At 36.6% G+C, this 19,237-nt stretch overlaps 1 protein-coding gene across 7 annotated transcripts in view; it reads left to right on the top strand.

Annotated features, from left to right (window-relative positions):
- The window catches only part of PHIP (pleckstrin homology domain interacting protein), a 110,820-nt gene extending 91,842 nt beyond the window's left edge, over window positions 1-18,978 (top strand). For 4 of the 7 annotated variants that reach the window (XM_062608239.1, XM_062608240.1, XM_062608244.1 and 1 more), the window contains 10 exons: window positions 1,230-1,350; window positions 3,259-3,384; window positions 5,326-5,398; window positions 5,794-5,844; window positions 6,143-6,292; window positions 7,895-8,047; window positions 9,360-9,523; window positions 9,978-10,258; window positions 10,609-10,770; window positions 12,645-18,978. In XM_062608239.1, coding sequence (XP_062464223.1) covers window positions 1,230-1,350; window positions 3,259-3,384; window positions 5,326-5,398; window positions 5,794-5,844; window positions 6,143-6,292; window positions 7,895-8,047; window positions 9,360-9,523; window positions 9,978-10,258; window positions 10,609-10,770; window positions 12,645-13,288 — 1,925 coding nt within the window. In that variant the 3' untranslated portion in view covers window positions 13,289-18,978. Of the gene's footprint in view, window positions 1-1,229; window positions 1,351-3,258; window positions 3,385-5,325; window positions 5,399-5,793; window positions 5,845-6,142; window positions 6,293-7,894; window positions 8,048-9,359; window positions 9,524-9,977; window positions 10,259-10,608; window positions 10,771-12,644 lie in introns of those variants that run through there. The other 3 variants (XM_062608241.1, XM_062608242.1, XR_009962747.1) reach the window with 3 other exon arrangements.
- Window positions 18,979-19,237: the final 259 nt, after the last annotated feature.

The following is a 19,237-nucleotide window of genomic DNA, read 5'->3' as shown; positions in this document are numbered from 1 at the left end:
ATTTACATGATCAAAGGTAGGTGCCAGAGACTGAGATCCACCAGTGAAATACCTGCTAAATCATTAGTCTTCTGTATGTTTTGTGATAAGAAAACTGTGTTAAGTCAGCAGTCTTGGGTTTATGACCAGGCTAGCAATGGTCATAAATTAAATATATAAGTTGTCACAGATAATTGTTTCTTAACAGATTTTTTAAGTACTTGAAGGAAAGCAATAGCCATACAGTATAGTAATCCAAATTATAGAATTACATTAAAAAAAAACGTGTGAGGAAATGAAATTCTAGTTGTTCTCACTCTGTTGTCTAAGAGTAATGGTTATGTGTTTTGCATTACCTTTCACGGCATGCTGCTTAGTTTGGGATTTAACTGTAGCATATGTGGTATGTATCAGTACAAAGTAGCAGTTGCTAGAACATTCTTCAGAGTGAGTAAACAGCTTTTAGAAGAACAGTCTGTTTAGCAACAAGGTACGGTCTGTTCTTAAAGACTTTTCCTGAGAGATGTTAAAGGTTTTTTGTTTTTTATGGTTTTATATTATGGTATTTTCCCTCGAGGTATAAAATGTTAGCATGCGTGTAAGCACTCATGATGCTCCTAAACACAGGAAGAATAAAAAACCCCAAGTTTGTACAGGTGCATAGACTTAAATTGCTCAGCAGTCTGCTAGCATTATGATGGATTGGTTTTAGAAGTCTTTGCTGTTAGGTAGGGACAGAAGATGTGTTTCTGTTTTACTTTGAGTGTAGTTTTCAGTCTTAATGAGATTGAAATAGTACTGTAACTTTATGGTAAGAATTCAATGCATTGCTTGCTTTGAAGGTGGGAGAGTGGAAATATCAAACCAAATGAAATCGCCCTATATTGTAAATAACAATACTGAGCTGCATGTTTTTATATATGTAATTTATACATTTAAATCTACTTTTCAAATGTTTGTGTCTTACATGCATTTGCGTTGTCTCTGAGGAGCATTGGTGCTTTGTGTACAACTGAATGGGTAGTGACTGCAGTGGTTGTACTTAGAGCATACATATCAGCAAGCACTTTTATATGGAGATTGTCACAAATTTTCAGAGTAGTTATTGTTGCTATTTTATAAACACACTAAGGAAAGTGTGTTTCAGACATTAAGAAATGGCAGATGTTGTGGGAGGATGTGAATCTTGAAGCTGTCAAGGGACGTGTGTGGAATATATCTTATTTTTATTTATTTTTCATTCTGTCTAGATATTGCTTCTGCATTTGTGGCACCTGTGGATCTCCAAGCTTACCCAATGTATTGCACTGTTGTGGCATATCCCACAGACCTCAGTACCATTAAACAAAGACTGGAAAGCAGATTTTACAGGTTAGATCCAAGTCTTGGTTCCTGCTGTGAAATACTGCCAACCATATTTTTGGCAGCTCTTTGTCTTGTAATACCCAAGTAAGAGATAGGTACAGGTGTGTGCTTTCCATTTCTCCCATCTTCTATCCTTGATAAGATTTCCTTTTGTAAAACTTTAAAACCGACTGTACATCTCTTCTCCAAAATGTATTTCAGTGTTATGTGACATTCAGATTCCTGCTTATGCAAATAACATTCAAACTTAGTCAGAAGGATTAAGTTTCCATTTTATAATTTAAAAAAACAAAACCCTATTTTTTAATAAGTAAAATCTTAGAAATAGTCAAGTGAGTTTGTCCTAATGTGCTTAAAAAAAAATAATCTTGTAATGTCTCTTAAGAAGCTACACAGAAAATAGCTTCTCAAGTTACTGGCCTTGAAATTCTCAATTCTGGACAGCAACAGAAGTAAGTTGACTTTTTGGCACAGTTTTGATGTTTTCCTAACCAGGGATTGAAATTGCTGTATTATTTTGCAGTAAGTATTATCTATGAAGGAGAATGCTCCATTAAATTACTTTTGTTTCCTTTCATTCTTGGGATATTTCTGGGTTGAAGATCAGTGTCCCTCTAATACTTGTTTTGAGTAAACCATGGATGGTGTTTTGGTTTGGGCCAAATTTCAAAGCTAATTTGTAGTGTTTTGAGTCCTAACTGAAGATTGAATTCTAAATTAAAATCACTTTTTAATTTTCAGAAAAAAAGCCACCTCTTTCTTTAGATGTTGTAATTCAGTAATGCACATTTATTGTTCCATGTTTATTGTGTGACATAAGGTAATCCAGCTTTCACTTCTGCAATGTACTGCTTTGCAGTTGGAGGTGGAGAGGATTTTTTTTCTGAATTTTGTTTCTCTTGTCAAAAGAGTAAGTAGATATTTTTGGCAGTCAGCATACCTTCTCCAGTTAAGCCTCTGTTGTTAGTTTCTAGTATTGCCAAAGCCTGGTTAGGTAATAAGCAACACCTTGTGTTGTGCTTTCCAGTAACATTTTTTCTTCACCTTCTGAAGGAGGGATTGTTCAGATCACTTGTGACTTTGGTAGCTTTTTGTGAGGCTTACCTTAAAACACACTTTCTCTTCTCTGAACTAGGAGTCTTGGCATACAAAGAAAAATGCAAAACCAAACAGAATAGTTACAAACTGTCCTAGTCACTACTGGCATCACATAGCATTAAATGCTGGACCCATAAACATTATTAAATTGCATTTAAGTGCTTATGCTTTTCAGCATGTTTTACATAAAACCTTCTACTTTCATGCTAGTATTTGTAACTTCTGTGCTGTCAGAGTTTTGATTTGAAATAATGTGGGTTTTTTTAGATCACAAATGTTTAATTTGTTGTGCGTTTTTTTTTTTTTCTAGATTTGGGTCTATTTTTTCAGTTATTTTTGCTTTCGTGCATCATTTTTCATACTGTGTCTATTGTATAGTTACGTCATTAAATCAGAGCTATGGAAGGAAACTCTTATCATTGTGTATCTGTCAGAAAAATATATACTTTTAATAAATTCTTTATTACTATTTTGGTGATCCTCAGCTGTGATTTAAGAGGTGATAGGGGCTGGGTTATGTATAAAAGCTGAAGCATCACAGCTGAATTATCCCAAGGAGTGTCAGCTGTATATTCTCAAAGCCATTTGTATAGATTACTGCAGGACATGAGAGCAGGAAACCTGAGGAAGCTGCCTTCTGCTGGTCACATAGGGCAACATCTCAGAGCGTGCATGTTTTCTGATCTAGTGTAAGCCAAAAAGATGAATGTGATAATACATTGGAAGAAGGATGTAAGGCTTTTCTCCTGTTTCATATATGTTGCTGGAAGCATGTTTTTTTAATTCCCCTCCCCTTTTCCCTCCTTTCATATACAGGCGCCTTTCTTCGTTAATGTGGGAAGTCCGGTACATAGAACATAATACTCGCACATTTAATGAACCTGGAAGTCCTATTGTCAAATCTGCCAAATTTGTCACAGATCTTCTGCTGCACTTCATAAAGTGAGTTGCTTAGTAGCTCTGTTGTTGTTCCTGTCTCTTCCCAAGGTATTCGGCCTTTTCAGATCTGAATTTTAAAGTGAAATAGTACTGCAGCTTGAATAAGCCTGCTGTCTGCTGTTGGGGCAGAAAAGAATAAAGCTCATCTTGACAAAGAATGCCTACATTTGCAAAACAAAGTTTTGTAATACATTGATTGGCATAGATTGATGTGGCATTTTATTTGAAGAGACTTTCTGCTAAATGATAAAAATGGGTCTGACTAACTTCATGGAGCGATAGATACATTTAGAGTTAAGTTAGGCAGTATTCAAACTCAAAATTAGAACTCCTATGTTAATGTAATCGTGGGCATTTAATTCTGAAGTCTTTACAATTTATAGTGTGATTGAAAATGGTGTTATGCAAAATAAAAATTGGAAGCTTTGAGGTCGACAGATAGTAGTTGTCTGTCAAATGTTTTATTATTGTCTGTAGAAAAACTGAATGGGAAATGTTTCAGATTTCTCAGTCACTTGATACATCTGTGGGCCTGAAGTTTGTAAGAAGAGCTTACCGAGTGTGTCCACTGCTTTTATTTGCTTTACACTGTGAATGCTCCTGTTCCTGCCTTGTAAAAACAAGAAGATACTTCGTTAGTGTGACAAAAATCATGATGTTTTTAGTAATTTGGTTTCTCCGTGTTAAATTGAATCTTCTTATTTTTTGTGTGCTCTTAAAACATTAGAATTGCATTATGTATTTGGAAATGTTGGACTTTGACGCCGTACACAAATTTTTTGTATCTTCCGGGCTTATGATTTCTGATATTGGCTGGAGAATGAAAAATACTCAAAAGTTTCAGTGAAATGCACCGTTAGAAACACACATGTTTCTAAAGGGCTTCTCTAGTACTGTGTTTGTTCTTTAACATTTTCAGCCTACATGGGGTTTCCTTCTGACTAATTAAGCAGCTCAAGGTTTGTCAAAGTGTGTTTTTTAATTGGCTAAGCTAAATTAGTTTAACATGTGGATAGTCTTCCTTAATAATGGCCTATAGCTTGTGTTTATTAATATACCCATGTAAGTGAACTAACAATGCACATAAAGCCCAGACTTGTATTTTTAGTGTGGGGCAGAAGGCCTAGACCACCATGGAAGGCAAACCCCTTGATTCTAATGAGAGTGAATTATTTAGATGCCTCTGAGAATCCAGGGCTTAGACCTTGAATTACCCAAGTCTTTTAAAAAGCAGAAAATAGGGAAGGGGGTGTTGTGTGCTTGATCTTTTTCTCACCTTCTCCCCTGGCTCTTCTAGCGATAATTATAGTCAAATACAGTAGCCTGTATTATGGATTGCAATTCCAGTGTAGAGTTGCTGAGTATTTACTCCTGTTTTTCCGGTGGTTTGTATGGCTACATAGTGGAACACCTTTGGGCTTTCTTTTGCTGTGTTGTACAAGAATTGAAAATCAGTGTTTGTTTTGCTGATTTAATTATGCAGGTTTATATAATAACAGTGTTAGTCCTTACACAAATAAAAATTACATTTCAGCTGTCTTGCATTATGGGTGCTAATGTATTGAATTGCACTTTTGTACACTAAATCCACTGTACTGTTTCTTAGAAAGCTAGATAGGCCCCAGAGCCCTTTAAGTGGTATAGTGTTAGATTTTTCTAATGCTTATGCATTCATGGTAAAAGATCATGGTTTTCAATTTTAGAACATTGACACTGTTAAATGGTCTGTATTTTACAGAGTGCAGAGATATTTTACAGCTTTTTTGAGCTGAAGACAAGCTTTTCTCATTACTGCAGTCCTCTTAGTATTCATACATCGCTAAACACTGTATCATTTTATTTGGGAATGGCTTTGTAAACATTTTTCTTATCATAGGCATAATATAGTTGATCCCATAAGTGTAGATAGAAAATAAATGTTAGTGTGTATTTCTTTTTACACAGAGACCAGAGTTGCTATGACATAATTCCATTATACAATGCAATGAAGAAGAAAGTGTTGTCTGACTCTGATGAAGTAAGTGGTTGTGTCTTAAGATGTTGGCATTAGTTAACTGGAGAAACAGGGCTGCTGTCTCTGTCCTGCTGGGTACAAAAGTACCAATTTCTGTCGCTGTAAGGGAGTGGGGTGTACTTCTCTGTCAGTTAAATGTTTCTTGTTTGTCAGCTGGGAAACTGGGTAAAAATTCAGGCTCCTCTCCTTTAATGCTTTAGCAGCTTGCTGGAGAATTTAGATGCTGCTTAGAATTCTGAGAGGTTCTCAAAACTGGCAGTCACGTGAAATGCTTCCCAGAGGGACAGGGGTAGAACTATAAAAAAATCAAATTATAAATGAAGTATAAAAGAATTCACCTACTCGTACATGCTTACATTTTTTTAACCTTTTTATGCGACTCATTATCTTGCTCAAAGGAAGAAGAGAAAGATACAAATGTGCCAGGAACTTCCACTAGAAAAAGAAAGGTAAATCTTATTTTATGATTTACAGTGCTACAAATAATTAGACAAGCATTGGTTAAACAAAGGAATGCAAAACTGAAAGTGTTTTTATTATCATCTAATGTCAGCTTTTGGAAAGTTTTGAACTTAAAAGTGATGTGTTGTTCTAGTGATCTGTTCACTGCAAAAGCATTTTTGTCTGTGCTGCTGCATGTCACGGATTCATCAGTTAGAATTTATATCCTGCAGGGTACCTTTTCCATTAGATTGTGTAAGAACAGCTAGTTTATTTAATATATACCAGACAACATTGTCATTTCAGGATCATCAGCCAAAGCGGCGGCTACGTAATAGAGCTCAGTCATATGATGTTCAGTCATGGAAGAAGCAATGCCAGGAGCTGCTGAATCTCATTTTTCAGTGTGAGGATTCTGAACCGTTTCGACAACCAGTGGATCTCCTTGAATACCCAGTGAGTATTTTGGAACAGGAAGGCCAGTTATAATCCAGTTTTTAGGTGGTTGGTTCTTGTTTTTTAAACTGTGACCATGTTCCAACTCGTAACTTCAGGCACCTCCGTTGACAGAAATTTTTTTCAGTGCTTGGTTGTCGCCTTATATTAATGTTTAGTGTCTTTGTAAAGTCATTTCAAAAGAAATTATACTTCTCTGCTGTACTTTAGTTGCAAACTGGTTTGTATTCAGGGATGCCATGTTAAGTAAGTTACAGCTTTTACAGTTGTCTTCCCTTTTCTGAGCGAAAAATGGTTATATGTGAAGTACATGTGTTCAGTTGTTGTGTGTGACCATTGTTGTCATGGGTCGTTTTTTGTTTTCAGAAGTACAAAACCAAATTTTCTTATCAGTCATCTGGGCTTGATTCAGAAAAAGTACCCACTGAAGAACTGTAGTGAACCATTAACTGTAGTAATGATGACTTTCCCCAGTTTCGCTTTCTGCTTGGGTGACTGCACTGGAGTTCAGATAACCATGAGCTAGTTTGTAACTTCAGAATATTTTAACATGAAAGTCTTGTTGCCTTGGATTTGGTTTAGCCTTTTAGTTTAGTTTAAGTAATGAAGCCAAAGGGTTTGCATACTTTTCTTCTAGCATATCTGAAGGTTTTGTTTAAAATACCACTCTAAAGTGATTAACATGGGGGAAATTAATCTTCCCAATTAGAGAAAAGAAATGCTTCTCTTTCAGAAGTCACTGATATGTCTGTCTTGACACTTCTGCAGTCAGTGGGCACTGTCATTTTTGAAGTAACTAAGCTTTATACCATGGCCTAACTACAGGTGGCCCTTTGTATTTTGAGATCTTTAAGTGGTCTGAGAGAGAGCACCTTATTAGGCTTAAGTATGAAACGCCCTGCTCCTGATGTCACACACCTGCTTAACATTCAGAGGCACTCAACACAAGTTCTATTTGCTCTCGTGGATTAACTGTTTTACTTCATTTTGGTGTTTAAGCTCTTTTTTCACACAGATATTCCTCTGTTTCTCCCATAGCCTAGGAAAAGTTATGTCATTGGCTTGAACACAGTCCCATTTAAGCCTGTGGAGTTTTCATTATTATAATATTACTTCCCTAAATTGTCAGGTCTCCATTTGGGAAACTGCTCTGGTTTCAGTAGGGATGTGCTAAGCCTCTGATCAGGTTCAAATAGCCAGACTTCGTATTTTAAAGTTAATATGTAAAAACGATGTTAGGCTTAGTACCAAGTCTGAGCTGTTAAGCCATCCAGAAAGCTCGTAGTCACACTTCTGTATCACAGTTATCTTCATGAGTGTGTGTCAGTCATACAGCCCTTAGGATGCAAATTTTGAGCTCTGTATTTCAGTAAATCCTTTTTTAAAATTAATTAAGTCTTGTATCAGTTAACTTCTATCCTCAATCCTGTTGAGGAATTTCATTGTGTATGAGTGGAAAGGAGCAAATTGCCCTCCATATCTATTTAAAGAAGACATTTGCTTTGAACAGGTTCGTCAAATGCATCCTAATGAAAATGTTCCATTAAGACTCGTGGGGGGGGGGGAAAGCTTGTAATACATGGCTTTGCTATTTCTTAACAGGATTACAGAGATATTATCGACACTCCTATGGATTTTTCTACTGTTAGAGAAACACTGGAAGCTGGCAACTATGAGTCACCAATGGAGTTATGTAAAGATGTGAGACTTATTTTCAGCAATTCAAAGGCCTATACACCAAGTAAAAGATCAAGGGTAAGACTTTTTCTTTGTTGTTTGAAACAATACTTACATCTGAAAAATATGGGACCCCAAAAAAAAGGAAAGAGACACTGTTAACACATTACTTTAAAAACAAGCTTCATTATTTCTGACCTTCAAATGAGAATATTTCTGAGAAAGTAGTATAGTTTGGGGTTTTAGAGGAATTTGTGCTGTTTATATGCCTGAAGTTCTGATGTTCTGCAAGTATGGTTCAAAAATAAATACTTGAAAGTGGATGCTAAGGGAGAGCCACATTGAAAGATCTGCAGAAACATGAGTATAGGTACAATAGTGGAATTTAACTGGTGTTTCTGTGAAGAAACTAGGTTTTGAAAACACATGTATGGAACCACAAACTCCTTTGTTTTGGAGGTTGCCCCAAACTGAAATACACAGGTATAGAGAATGGGGGATAATGAAATTCTATGCTGCTTATCAGTATGCAGTGAGATTGTAATGAAATGCTTAGAATTTCTGGGAAACAAAGCTGTTCACATTCTTCCTAATATTGAAATGCCCTGCCAATGGTAGAGTTAATAATGCTTTTCTCTAAAATTGACTTGTAGGTACAGTATCTGTAAGCAGTGAAAGTTATAAATGTATACACATGTTCAAGGCTTCTGTGTAGCTTTTCTTCTGGTAACATGCATTACTTAAACTGGAATTATTAGAACCTTTTATGTTTGGCTGTTCTGAATAGCAAATTAATCATCAGGACTTCATTGTCTTAAAATGTAGGGACAAATTTCCTTCGTAGGTAGGTGACTAGCAAGAAGGGCTGATCAGTGATCGATCTCTCTTCAGTCAGTAATAGACGCTCCCACTCGCTGTCGGGGCTGCCTAAGAATCAGCACTACATAATTCTAATACATGCCTTGAGCCTGCTTCAAAGGAATGGACTGATGCTCAAATACAGGGTATAAGGACTCAACTTAATACAGAAGAAAATCAGATTCTTCACCCTTGGTATGATACAGTAAAATTCAGTTAAGGATCTCATTGTGGTTTCTGCTGAAGCTAGAAAGGGATGCTTTCTGGAAAGGCAGATGGAATGGGACAGTTGAAAAGGTGGCTTTTCTAATTTTAACTTGTGTGTAATCTTCAGTTGTAACACACTTGTCAAAGACATGAAAATAATTAAACCTACTCATGGATTAGTGTAAATTTGTTGAGACAGACTGTACATTTCCTTTAAACGTTTCCGTATCAGTTTACTTTTGTATCTATTGCTCAATGGTAAATAAGTACAGTGATGATTTGGAAAGGTATACAACTTGCTTTTTTATTGGCTTTTCTTTTTTAGATTTACAGCATGAGTTTGCGGCTGTCTGCTTTCTTTGAAGAACACATAAGTTCTATTTTATCGGATTATAAATCTGCCCTACGCTTTCATAAAAGAAATACAATAAAGAAAAGAAGGAAAAAAAGAAGTAGAAGCAGCTCAGTTTCCAGTAGTGTTGCATCCAGGTACATTAATTCCTGTAAAGTATTCATGAAATCCTGTGCCAGTTTGGCATACCTGTACAGCAGAACTTAGTGTGGTTTGGTTTTTTCTTAATAGTTCCTTTACTGTTCCCTATATTGCAGAATGGTAGCTTTGACATGCAAGTCCCTATGATGTGGAAGAGTTTAAAACTCTACTTAGTGCTATCCTAGTGTAAGTCCTTAGAATTCAAATAACCAATAAACATGTACAGTAAAACAGCATCATTAGGGTAGTGATGGCATCGTGCTTTGTCATGTAACTGTAGCATTTATTGTAAAGATTCACTGTTTGGAGGCTCACGACCACATGAGTTTCCACAGTAAATGTCATATTTTGAACATACTTCATACAGAGATGATTGGTTTACTCCCACAGTCTCAGACGTGGGAGTAAGAAAGTGGTAATCCAGGATCCAAATTGTTACTCCTTTTGCAGCCCTGAAAGGAAGAGGAGATTAATAAAACCTCAGCTGAAGGCAGAAACTGCTGCCACCTCTTCATCTTCTGCACCTGCACGGTCAACAGCACTGAGACATGCTCCACCTCAGATGAATGGAAAAGCAGCTGAAACCTCTTCCCTTGTGCGGACTAGAAGCAATAGGGGAACAACAGAAGTGGCTGTTACAGAGCAACCATCTACTTCTTCAGGAGCAAAGCCTTTAACAATAAAGCCTTTAATTATGAAGTCTAGTACTACTGCAGGGTCAGGAAAGTCAGGCAAGTTGGGGTTTTTCACTGTTTCAGGGTTTTTTTGTTGGGTTTTGCTGGGGTCTTTTAAACCATGAATGTTTATAAATATAAAACTTACTTTTTGGAAACCCAGTGTATTTGTCTCAGTTAAGACTGGTTCTGTTTTCAAGATGCAGAGCCTTTGAGATTCTTCAGAGGAAAACTCAGCAAGTTAGGCTGTGTTGTTTTATCCAGGAAGCTTTCTTACCTCTAGATCACTATTCGAATGGTTTGTTTATAGTAGAACATGAGTTCCTTTTGAGCCAGATCAGAATGATTGTGGTATAAACTAGTTGACTGGAACAACATTTTTTTTTTTTTTCTTTTTGTCCTTCCAGTACTGGAGAATTCAACCAAACATTCCAAGAACCAGAATATTGTGTCAGTCCCTACTCAGTCTGATTACAGTCATCACACTAGGAATAACTCCACAAGAGAAAATCCTGAGAAAGAGAAGCAAGTCAAGCGCAAAGTAAAATCTGCCACTGTTAATCAACAAGGTATGGGGTTTCTTTGGAACATTTCTCCTTTCTAGTTACTGATGTAGTGGCTGTAATGGCACACTTTGTGACAATTTGTGGGTGTAGAAATCAGTATGCATTATGATTTAGCAGAATAGGGAAGTCTGATAGAACAACTGAGTCACGCTTAGTTCCTTCTTGATAAATCAGCACAGTTTTGACTATTCTTAACACCGTTTCCATGATTTGATAACTGTTGTCTAGCCAATTTTTATATCTGCACTTTCATTTCAGTTATGACAAGGGTCATATAATGAGTTCTCGGATTCCAAAGCAGATTTTTGCAGGGTCACACTCCAAAGCCTGTGGGTTTTACCTAGTAAAATTTATGTGGCTTATGTTTGGGTCAGTAACGCTAAGTGTGATGACACTGCACAACCACAAGCATAAAATCAGAGTATCCCAGCTGCAACTTTGTTCTTTGACTTCTTGCCACAGCAAAATGGAACTATATAGTGTTTACTGCTTCTGTTTAGTGTATCAATCCTATAGCACAGGATTGACTGAACCTAGTTTTATGCAGTCTTCTAACTGAACTTGCTTGGTCTTTTTGAGTCTGGGTACCTTAAAACTCAAAGCATCTGTGGAGACTGAAGTAAGATCTCTTAGTCATAAAATCTTTCCCGTTAATGAAGGAGCTTTGAACTGTTGTGAAGCTTCTGTGAAGCAGCTAGATCCGCTAAGCATCTTCTTTCTGAAGATGAAGAAACAGTGGTCTGCAGATTGGGCCCTGCCTAATTAATCTGGTTACTCCTTGTAGTCCTCCTCTCCCTGAGGGTTTTCCTTTCTTTCTCACTCTTACATGCTTCTGAAAAAGCAGCTTGTAGTCTGATAAAGTGTCCATTCCTTGCAAGCTTCCTCACAAAGGCCTCAGCATATTATGTGACTCAGTATGCACCCATTATGAGATTGGATGTTTGGTCAAATCAGAGGTATTTGAATGTTGTTGACATGATCCTGTCTCTCCTGCACAACCACCCATATGGCAGTGGAGGCCTGTGCTTTTAGTGTGTGATGGAGGACATTTGAACACAGCAGGAGCTGTGCATGACTGTTTCCGTCAAAGGACTGGATGAACTGTCATGCTGGCTATGAGTCTATTCCTGGCCTCGTTTTAGGCAAGGGTTGTGATATCAGAACACCTGTAAAAGGTCATGTGACATGCCCCACAAGGAAGTTAGGTACCACTCACCTAAGAAAATCTCATAGCCCATGAAAGTCTCGAAGCAAATGCCTTCTGCCATGTGTCTGTAAATATGAGAAATCTGTGCAATTTGCATACTTTTGTATGTGTGCATGTATGTGTGTCTCCCATGTTTCTACCCTTTTTCTGGGTTATTACTGAAATAACCCTAGTCTTATGAACTGATTATGAAGGATCCTACCTCAAGCTGAAAGAGGTAGCATTCTCCAGAAATGACCTGCTGGGAAGCATTCCTGATCCTTACAGCAATGCTTCTTGAGCAGCTTGTTGCTGTTGCAGGTACCAAATACGAGTTTTAGTCCACTGGTGGTGTGTCAGCCAAGAACATTTGAGCTTTTTCCTTTTCTCTTCCCCCCTCCCCATCCCCTGTTTTTTTTCTGAGGTTTTTTATTTGTTTGTTTTTTGCAGGGTAGGGATTTGGTTTGTTTTCTTTCTTCAAGCTACCTTGAGCTAAACCCAGCTAGAAGTTAGTCCTCACTGTATACTGGAATGAAGCTGTTTGGGCTCTACTTTGGGTTTCTTAGATTTTGACAGATTGTCAATCACTGTGAATCCATTCAGATATTTTAATAAGAATTTTATTAAGGCAGCTTGAAAGTGAATGTAAATCCACATCTGTTCCATGACACATACTTTTGTTTCTTTACAGCAGATTGCAAGAATAATGCTTTGGCATCAGGAAGCATCCAGGTAAACGGACATGGCGGACAGCCTTCAAAACCTCCAGTTAAAAGAGGTCCTGGACGGAAGCCGAAGGTGGAGACTAATAACAGTACCTGTGAGGTGGTGCACAAGAAAAGAGGCAGAAAACCAAAAAAGCTGCAAATTGTTGAACAGCAGAAGGTTACAGAGCAGAACACAATCCAGACCACAAGGGACGTACCAGAAGAAGCCTCTGCTTCTACAGCATGCAATTCTCTTTCTGAAAATAATATGAAGGAAGACTTGTTACAAAAAAAAGGCCGTGGGGGTAGAAAGCCAAAAAGGAAGATAAAGACCCATCAGCCAGGCTCGGACCTCCTAGTTCCTGCGAATGTTAAAATGCAGACAAGAAGCAGGAGGAAAAAGATAGATGAGCCTATGGAGGAGGGGTCTGAAGAGCTTAAAGATTCTGAACCTCACATGAGAACTAGAAACCAGGGTAGGAGGACAGCCTTTTACAATGAAGATGACTCTGAGGAAGAGCAAAGGCAGCTATTGTTTGAGGACACCTCCTTAACTTTTGGAACATCTAGCAGAGGCAGAGTCCGAAAGTTGACTGAAAAAGCAAAAGCTAATTTAATTGGTTGGTAATTTTTACCAGGGGTTTTACTTCGGAATGCTATGAAGCAGGTAGTTAAGGAATGGCAGAACAGACTTCTGCTTCCCTGCTGCTATTATGGGTTGGAAGAGTATGTTCTGGCTTGAGGAGAAAAATATAGCAAAAAAAAAAAAAACTGAAAGAGCAGTCTTTGAAAGAAATATATATTTTAAACTTTTGCTATTTATTGCCCTCCAAATAGGTTATGCATTTCAACAGTCATTTTGTTCACAGTTGAGAATAATGAAAGCAATTTCTGGCTGACGCACAGAGTTGAGAGCGACTCTGCTCGAGTAGTGCATAGTATCCTTACACCAGTAAAGAAACAGGTGATAGAACTCGTAATGCCGTAAACTGAAAGCAGAAGTCTATTTTTGACCAAGCAAGGTGCACCTTGATTGTAAAGTCAGGTTGCCTCAGAATGCAGGTTTTGGCAAAAAGTGGCAGTAAATTCACTTACATTTCTACTAAATACAAAAATATCAAACTTTGCTAATCTAAAAATGCTTAATTTCAGGTGGGATGGAATGTTCAACTGCAAAGGAAGCCTAGCACAGGCTGTGGGTTTATCCAAGCTCTGCCAAACATAGCAAAAATGTAATCACATATATATATATATATATCCACATTGGAAAAAGTTTGACTAATGTCTAATTTTTCAGACCTTGATTCTTGTATCAATCACTAAATTTCTGTTTATTGTGCCAAAGACTGAGAATCAGTGCAGTGGAGAGCCTTTTTTTCTTTCCAAGTGTCAATACAGCATACCATTTGCAGTGATAAAAGCTGTGTATTGTTTTAAATAGTAAGTGGTTAACATTGTTCTGAAATGTATCCTTTTTGGTACTTTTGGTAGAAAATAATGCACTGGTGGGGTCCTTTGACAGAGATGTTTTAGACAAAACATATAATTGGTTAAAGGATTCAAGGAAATTACAGGACAGGTATGGAATGAAGATGTTTACTTTCTGATTCAGATTGATTGTTGTTTCTACAACTTTAGACGTGCTGAAGAGGCTAAAATGACCTACAAAGAAGAGTGTATGTGTATATATTAATATATACATGAACACATGCATATAGAATATTACCCAGGTATAAATTTTTTTCAGGATTTTTTAGATAGCACTAGAACTGAAAATAAATTTTAAAATGTCATACTTTATAGTTTAATTTTAAGGGGAAGATTGGTTATTTTCAATTATTAAGGTTAAAAGGCCAAATCACTTTTTATGCAATCATGTTTTATACAGTCGTCTCATTGCACATTGTGTTTTTCTGCACTTTTTATGGTATATCACGCTGACATAAGTCAACATACACCCTAAAGAAAAATTCCATTTAATGATTGTGCCTTGTATTCTATTATTTCTTGCATCCTTAGTAAAATTAAGTTGTCTATTGTAAATGATAACTATATGACTTAGGGGAATGTATTGTTATATGTACTGCTCTGGAAAAGAAAAGCAGTTATTTATTTGTTTATGGTACATCTAGTTATTTTATACCTTTACAAACAAACTTTAATACCATTTTCTATCACTTAAAAAAGTATTGTCCAGTTTTAAGGAAAAAAATACAGAAGCAGTCATATTTTCTGAGATCCAGTATGGTACAAAAATGTAACCAAAATTGCCTGGTTATACATTACTTTGGAAGCTTGGGTAGTGTGAAAGGGGTTTTTTTTTGTGTGTGTGTATGTGTGACCCTAACTTAGTTGAAGAAAATAAACCTGAAATGAAACCTCAATTCCGTACACCCTTGCTGAAAAATAATTCTCTCTTTTTATGATCATCTGCAATAGCTGGAAGGGACGGCATACAGAATTAAGACCTTAAATTTGCACAGATTCTGTATTCGTTTGGGGGCTGATTGTTCACTCTGTATTTTCTATTTCATACAAAAAAAAAAATAAAAGCTTAAACAACACTGGTATTTGACACTGAGAGGAACAGATGTAAGCTAGTGTGGACAGCAAATTATTAACCACCATACCTAGTTTTACATTGTTCACCATGCATTTAGCTACAAAGAATGACTGAAGTATTTTCCAGATCCTCTTTGAATTGTTCAGGGTCTGACTGTGGGGAACAGGGATTAGTTTGCATTTCATTTCATTTGTTGGGATATTTATTTTGTCTGAGAAGTATTTCTCTATGATCCAGTTAAAATGGAGTCACAAAATGTGTGGTAAAATAACAAGCTATGGTTGTACAGTTGCAATACAGCTTCACCGTTCACAGCTGATTGACTCTACTTGTTAATTTTGTCAAATCTCACTGAAGGCAATCATTTGAAAATGTGAAATTTCCTGATGTTATCTGCATTGTAATATATGAAATAGATTATATCTAAAATTCAGCTTCTGTATTTACTCCATTTGTAATAATGTTTGTTATGGCATGTTTATGTATATATTTATGTATCGGAAATACCTTGTATGTAAGTTTCAGAGACTGAAATAATATGCATTCCCTTAACAGTAGGTAGACAACTGTACATCATAATTCTATGGTAATAGAAGGCATTATCTGCAGAACCTGGGTACTGCTTCCCACCCAGTGATATCGGTGACTTTAGCCAGTAATTTTTAAATTCATATTGGACGCATTAACATTGTTCCTTTTAAAATAAATTGTGGATAATTAGGGTCATTTTTTATGGCAGCAATACTAAGAATTTATTAGAAATTAATACCAGATTATTTAAAAGTTATATTTTTATAATTTAATTTCATGAGGTTACAGACTTATTTATAAGACTTCCGTCACCATCAGACTGCATTTTGGTCTAGGAAAAATTACTTGAGGTTGTTGTGACAAACTGTATCAACACAGAAAAAGAGCTTTTGATTACAAAGTCTTAAGTTTTTAAATGTGAGCAATGAACTATTGGTCAGTGTTCTGACATAATTTAAGAATTACAGTTAAATGCATGTTTTATAATGCCATCTTTAAGTACCTAACAACTGGCTCAGAAAATGGAGTATCAGAATCTCATGTGCTTGTTTCACATTTGCATTGTAAATTGGTTCATAGTCATACACATGCAAACGATCTCACAGGCCTGGCAGCAATTAACGCAGTTTTATTCATTAAATTAATTTATACTTGACATGGGTATGAGGATACTGTTCTGGTATTTCTGCTATATACTGGAAAGCGTTAAAATTGGTATTTATTGCTGAGTGATATCTTAATAACAGTGTGTTCTCTAACTACCAGCAAGGAAATAACTTCTGTTGCTGTGGAGCCAGTGTGCTCTAAATGTTTAACAGAAATCATTGTACCTGTGCCTGCATACTTAACAACTCCTTAGCCATTTTGTTTCGGTTGTTAGTGCATTCTCTGGGGACTGAACTTAAATTTTACCACTGTAGTGTTCATTACTGTCAATATGGAACTAGAGCTCTTTGTCACTTGGCACTGATGGGTGATTCAACTTTACAGAAAAATGTCTTCCTCCGGTGATTAGCCTGCTGTGGTATAGATTTACAGATGTTTATTTGTACAGTGTCCCGTTCGTACATGTGATCAGTTTGTTGATAGACTTGTAAGATTGAGTTGGTTGAGTTAAATATTACTATGGCTTAATATTTGTAAAACTATTAATCGATAAAGGACCCTAATGCAGCACGTAGGATATATTAATATCTATAAAAAAATAAATGTAGCATAGAGACAACTTTCTGTATTGCTGTACCAGTTCTGATTCTGTGCCAGAGGCTTTTGTCTGACCAAAAAATAGACAACATACAACACAAAAAATAGTCTGTCCATTCAGTAACTTCAGGCTTGTTACAATTTTGACACCACGTTGTTCAGTCTTTTGCTCATATTTGTTGGATCGAGGATTGCAGGTAAATGCTTTAGCATGTAATTTGGATTCAGGCACGTATTAAATGGTTGACTGGTTCTATAAAAGCAGTAGGCTTAACTGGATGAGACCCTTTCACCCATACTTAGAGTAGATTGGAGGTTGCAGATGTTTAAGCTCACTTTCATCAGCATTCACATTTAGTCTGAAGCATGCAAATCTTGCAGAGGTAATTTTAGCATATTGATGGTCAATCAAGGTACCGCCATACCACAATAATTACATTGTGTCATAGTCCCTACCCTACTCTAAAATGGTATTTTTTCTCCACAGTAGTTCTTCAAAGCTTTTTCTTTTTGCCTTTTTTCTGTGTTGGGGTTTCCTTTTGGGGGGAGTTGAGTGTTTAACAGGAATTTAAATACACCTCGGCCACAGTGCTGTGATCCAGAAGGTAGAGGGCTTTAAAACCTCACCTAGAAACAATGAAAGCTCATTTTCTTCTTACTACTTAATGAAGACGAGTTAACTGTGTAAAATTGCTATATAATATATTTTATCCCTGAAGTTCTTGTAGCAGATTGGTTTCCAAGGGGATCTGGATATTCAACTGATAGAAGGGCTGTTAGTTTTCTGCTGTGAATTATGTATACAGGCTTGTTCATATGCAGAGGAAGGTGTATTGAATTTCATAAAATCAGCCAGGGCTTGACACTGTGTTTCCAATAGCAATCTGGTTCTGAGAGCTTATGTAGTTTCCTGGTTTTGAGTCGGGAATATAGCTAGTATGATTTCTACTGTGTCTGGGAGAAGTGGCAGGTAGCTTTTAAGCTAGAGCTAACCTCTAGGTGCTCTTGCACTTGTGCTAATTCGAACATGGGAATTTGCTGTGTCGTTTTTACAGTGTGTTAGAGGAGGAAACACGCCAGATTAAAAGACATCTTAAATAGCAGGAAACAGCAATTAGTTGCCCCCCTCCCTTTTCCCAAGGTTATAACAGCCTTGAGGCACTCAAGAGAAACCCTATATGCTGCAGTAAAATAAGGATGAATAAATTTAGCTTTTAGGAGATAGATAGACAAATAGTCATTTGGATCCTTTTTAATGCAGATAAATACATCAGGAAATGCACTTCAAATAATGCAAAGAGTACATTTTAGGGAGGGAAGGTAGTGCTGTACTATGAATTTCTACCCTGAAAGAACAAAGAATGAGGTCATACAAATTAGGAGGAGAAGGAAATACAGGTACTGACCATGTACACATGCCTGTATGATGTACATGTACTATTTTTAGCTTACCACTGCGTGTGCTGTTTTGCTGATACATTGAGACCCTACAGAAGTTACATTTTTGGACCATACTAAAATTGCAGAAGTGTGGTGCACAACTGGATAATGATCTCGCATGAATTAAATTCTGTCATAATGTTTAAATATGTATAGAATGGAGCTCAACTTCAAGGAAATGACCTAGAAAGGTTAATTTTGAAACTGACACATTTTCAGATTAAAAATTATGCTTATTTTGTACAGAATTATGTAAAACACAAATCTGTTGTATGTAATGAGTAACAGTTTTGAAAACTATAATTCTTTAGCTTTATCAAGGTTTTTTTTTTCCTCCTTCCAGAAGTCTAGATTATCATGTTATAACCTGAAGTATCTCACCAGGATAACAGTGCCCTTTCTTTTTGTACATATGGATTGGAAATTTCTTTACTGTTATGTGGACACTTTCTATGTTAGTTTTGATGCATAATACTTTGAATCCTTTTATACAAACTAGAATGTATGTGTAAGAATTACTGTCACTGCAATGTAGTAACTACAAACTTATTTTTAAATAAATAGAAAACATGTTTTTCTAAGCTGTCCCAATTGTGTGTGTTTCTAGCTAGTAATTTACTGTTAAGGGACAATTGCTTATGTGTTCTTCAAACAGCCTAAAATTGGCCTGGTTTGATTCCTCACAGAACATGGTATGGCAGTGTATGGTGGTATGGTCTAGGGTTCTATGCAGGAACAGACAAAATTACAACCAAGTTTGTTGGTTTGTAGGGTTTTCACTAAACCCTGCAGTTCTGGAGGCACTGTAAAGGCACTGGTGTCACACTGAAGATGCCATGA

The sequence above is a fragment of the Pezoporus occidentalis genome, unplaced genomic scaffold (genome assembly GCF_034315485.1).
Source record: "Pezoporus occidentalis ecotype Australia unplaced genomic scaffold, CSIRO_AGI_Poc_V1 ctg13, whole genome shotgun sequence".
In the NCBI taxonomy this organism is placed as follows: domain Eukaryota; kingdom Metazoa; phylum Chordata; class Aves; order Psittaciformes; family Psittacidae; genus Pezoporus; species Pezoporus occidentalis.
The sequence above is the reverse complement of the archived record's forward strand: the minus strand, read 5'-3'. Positions and strand labels throughout refer to the sequence as shown.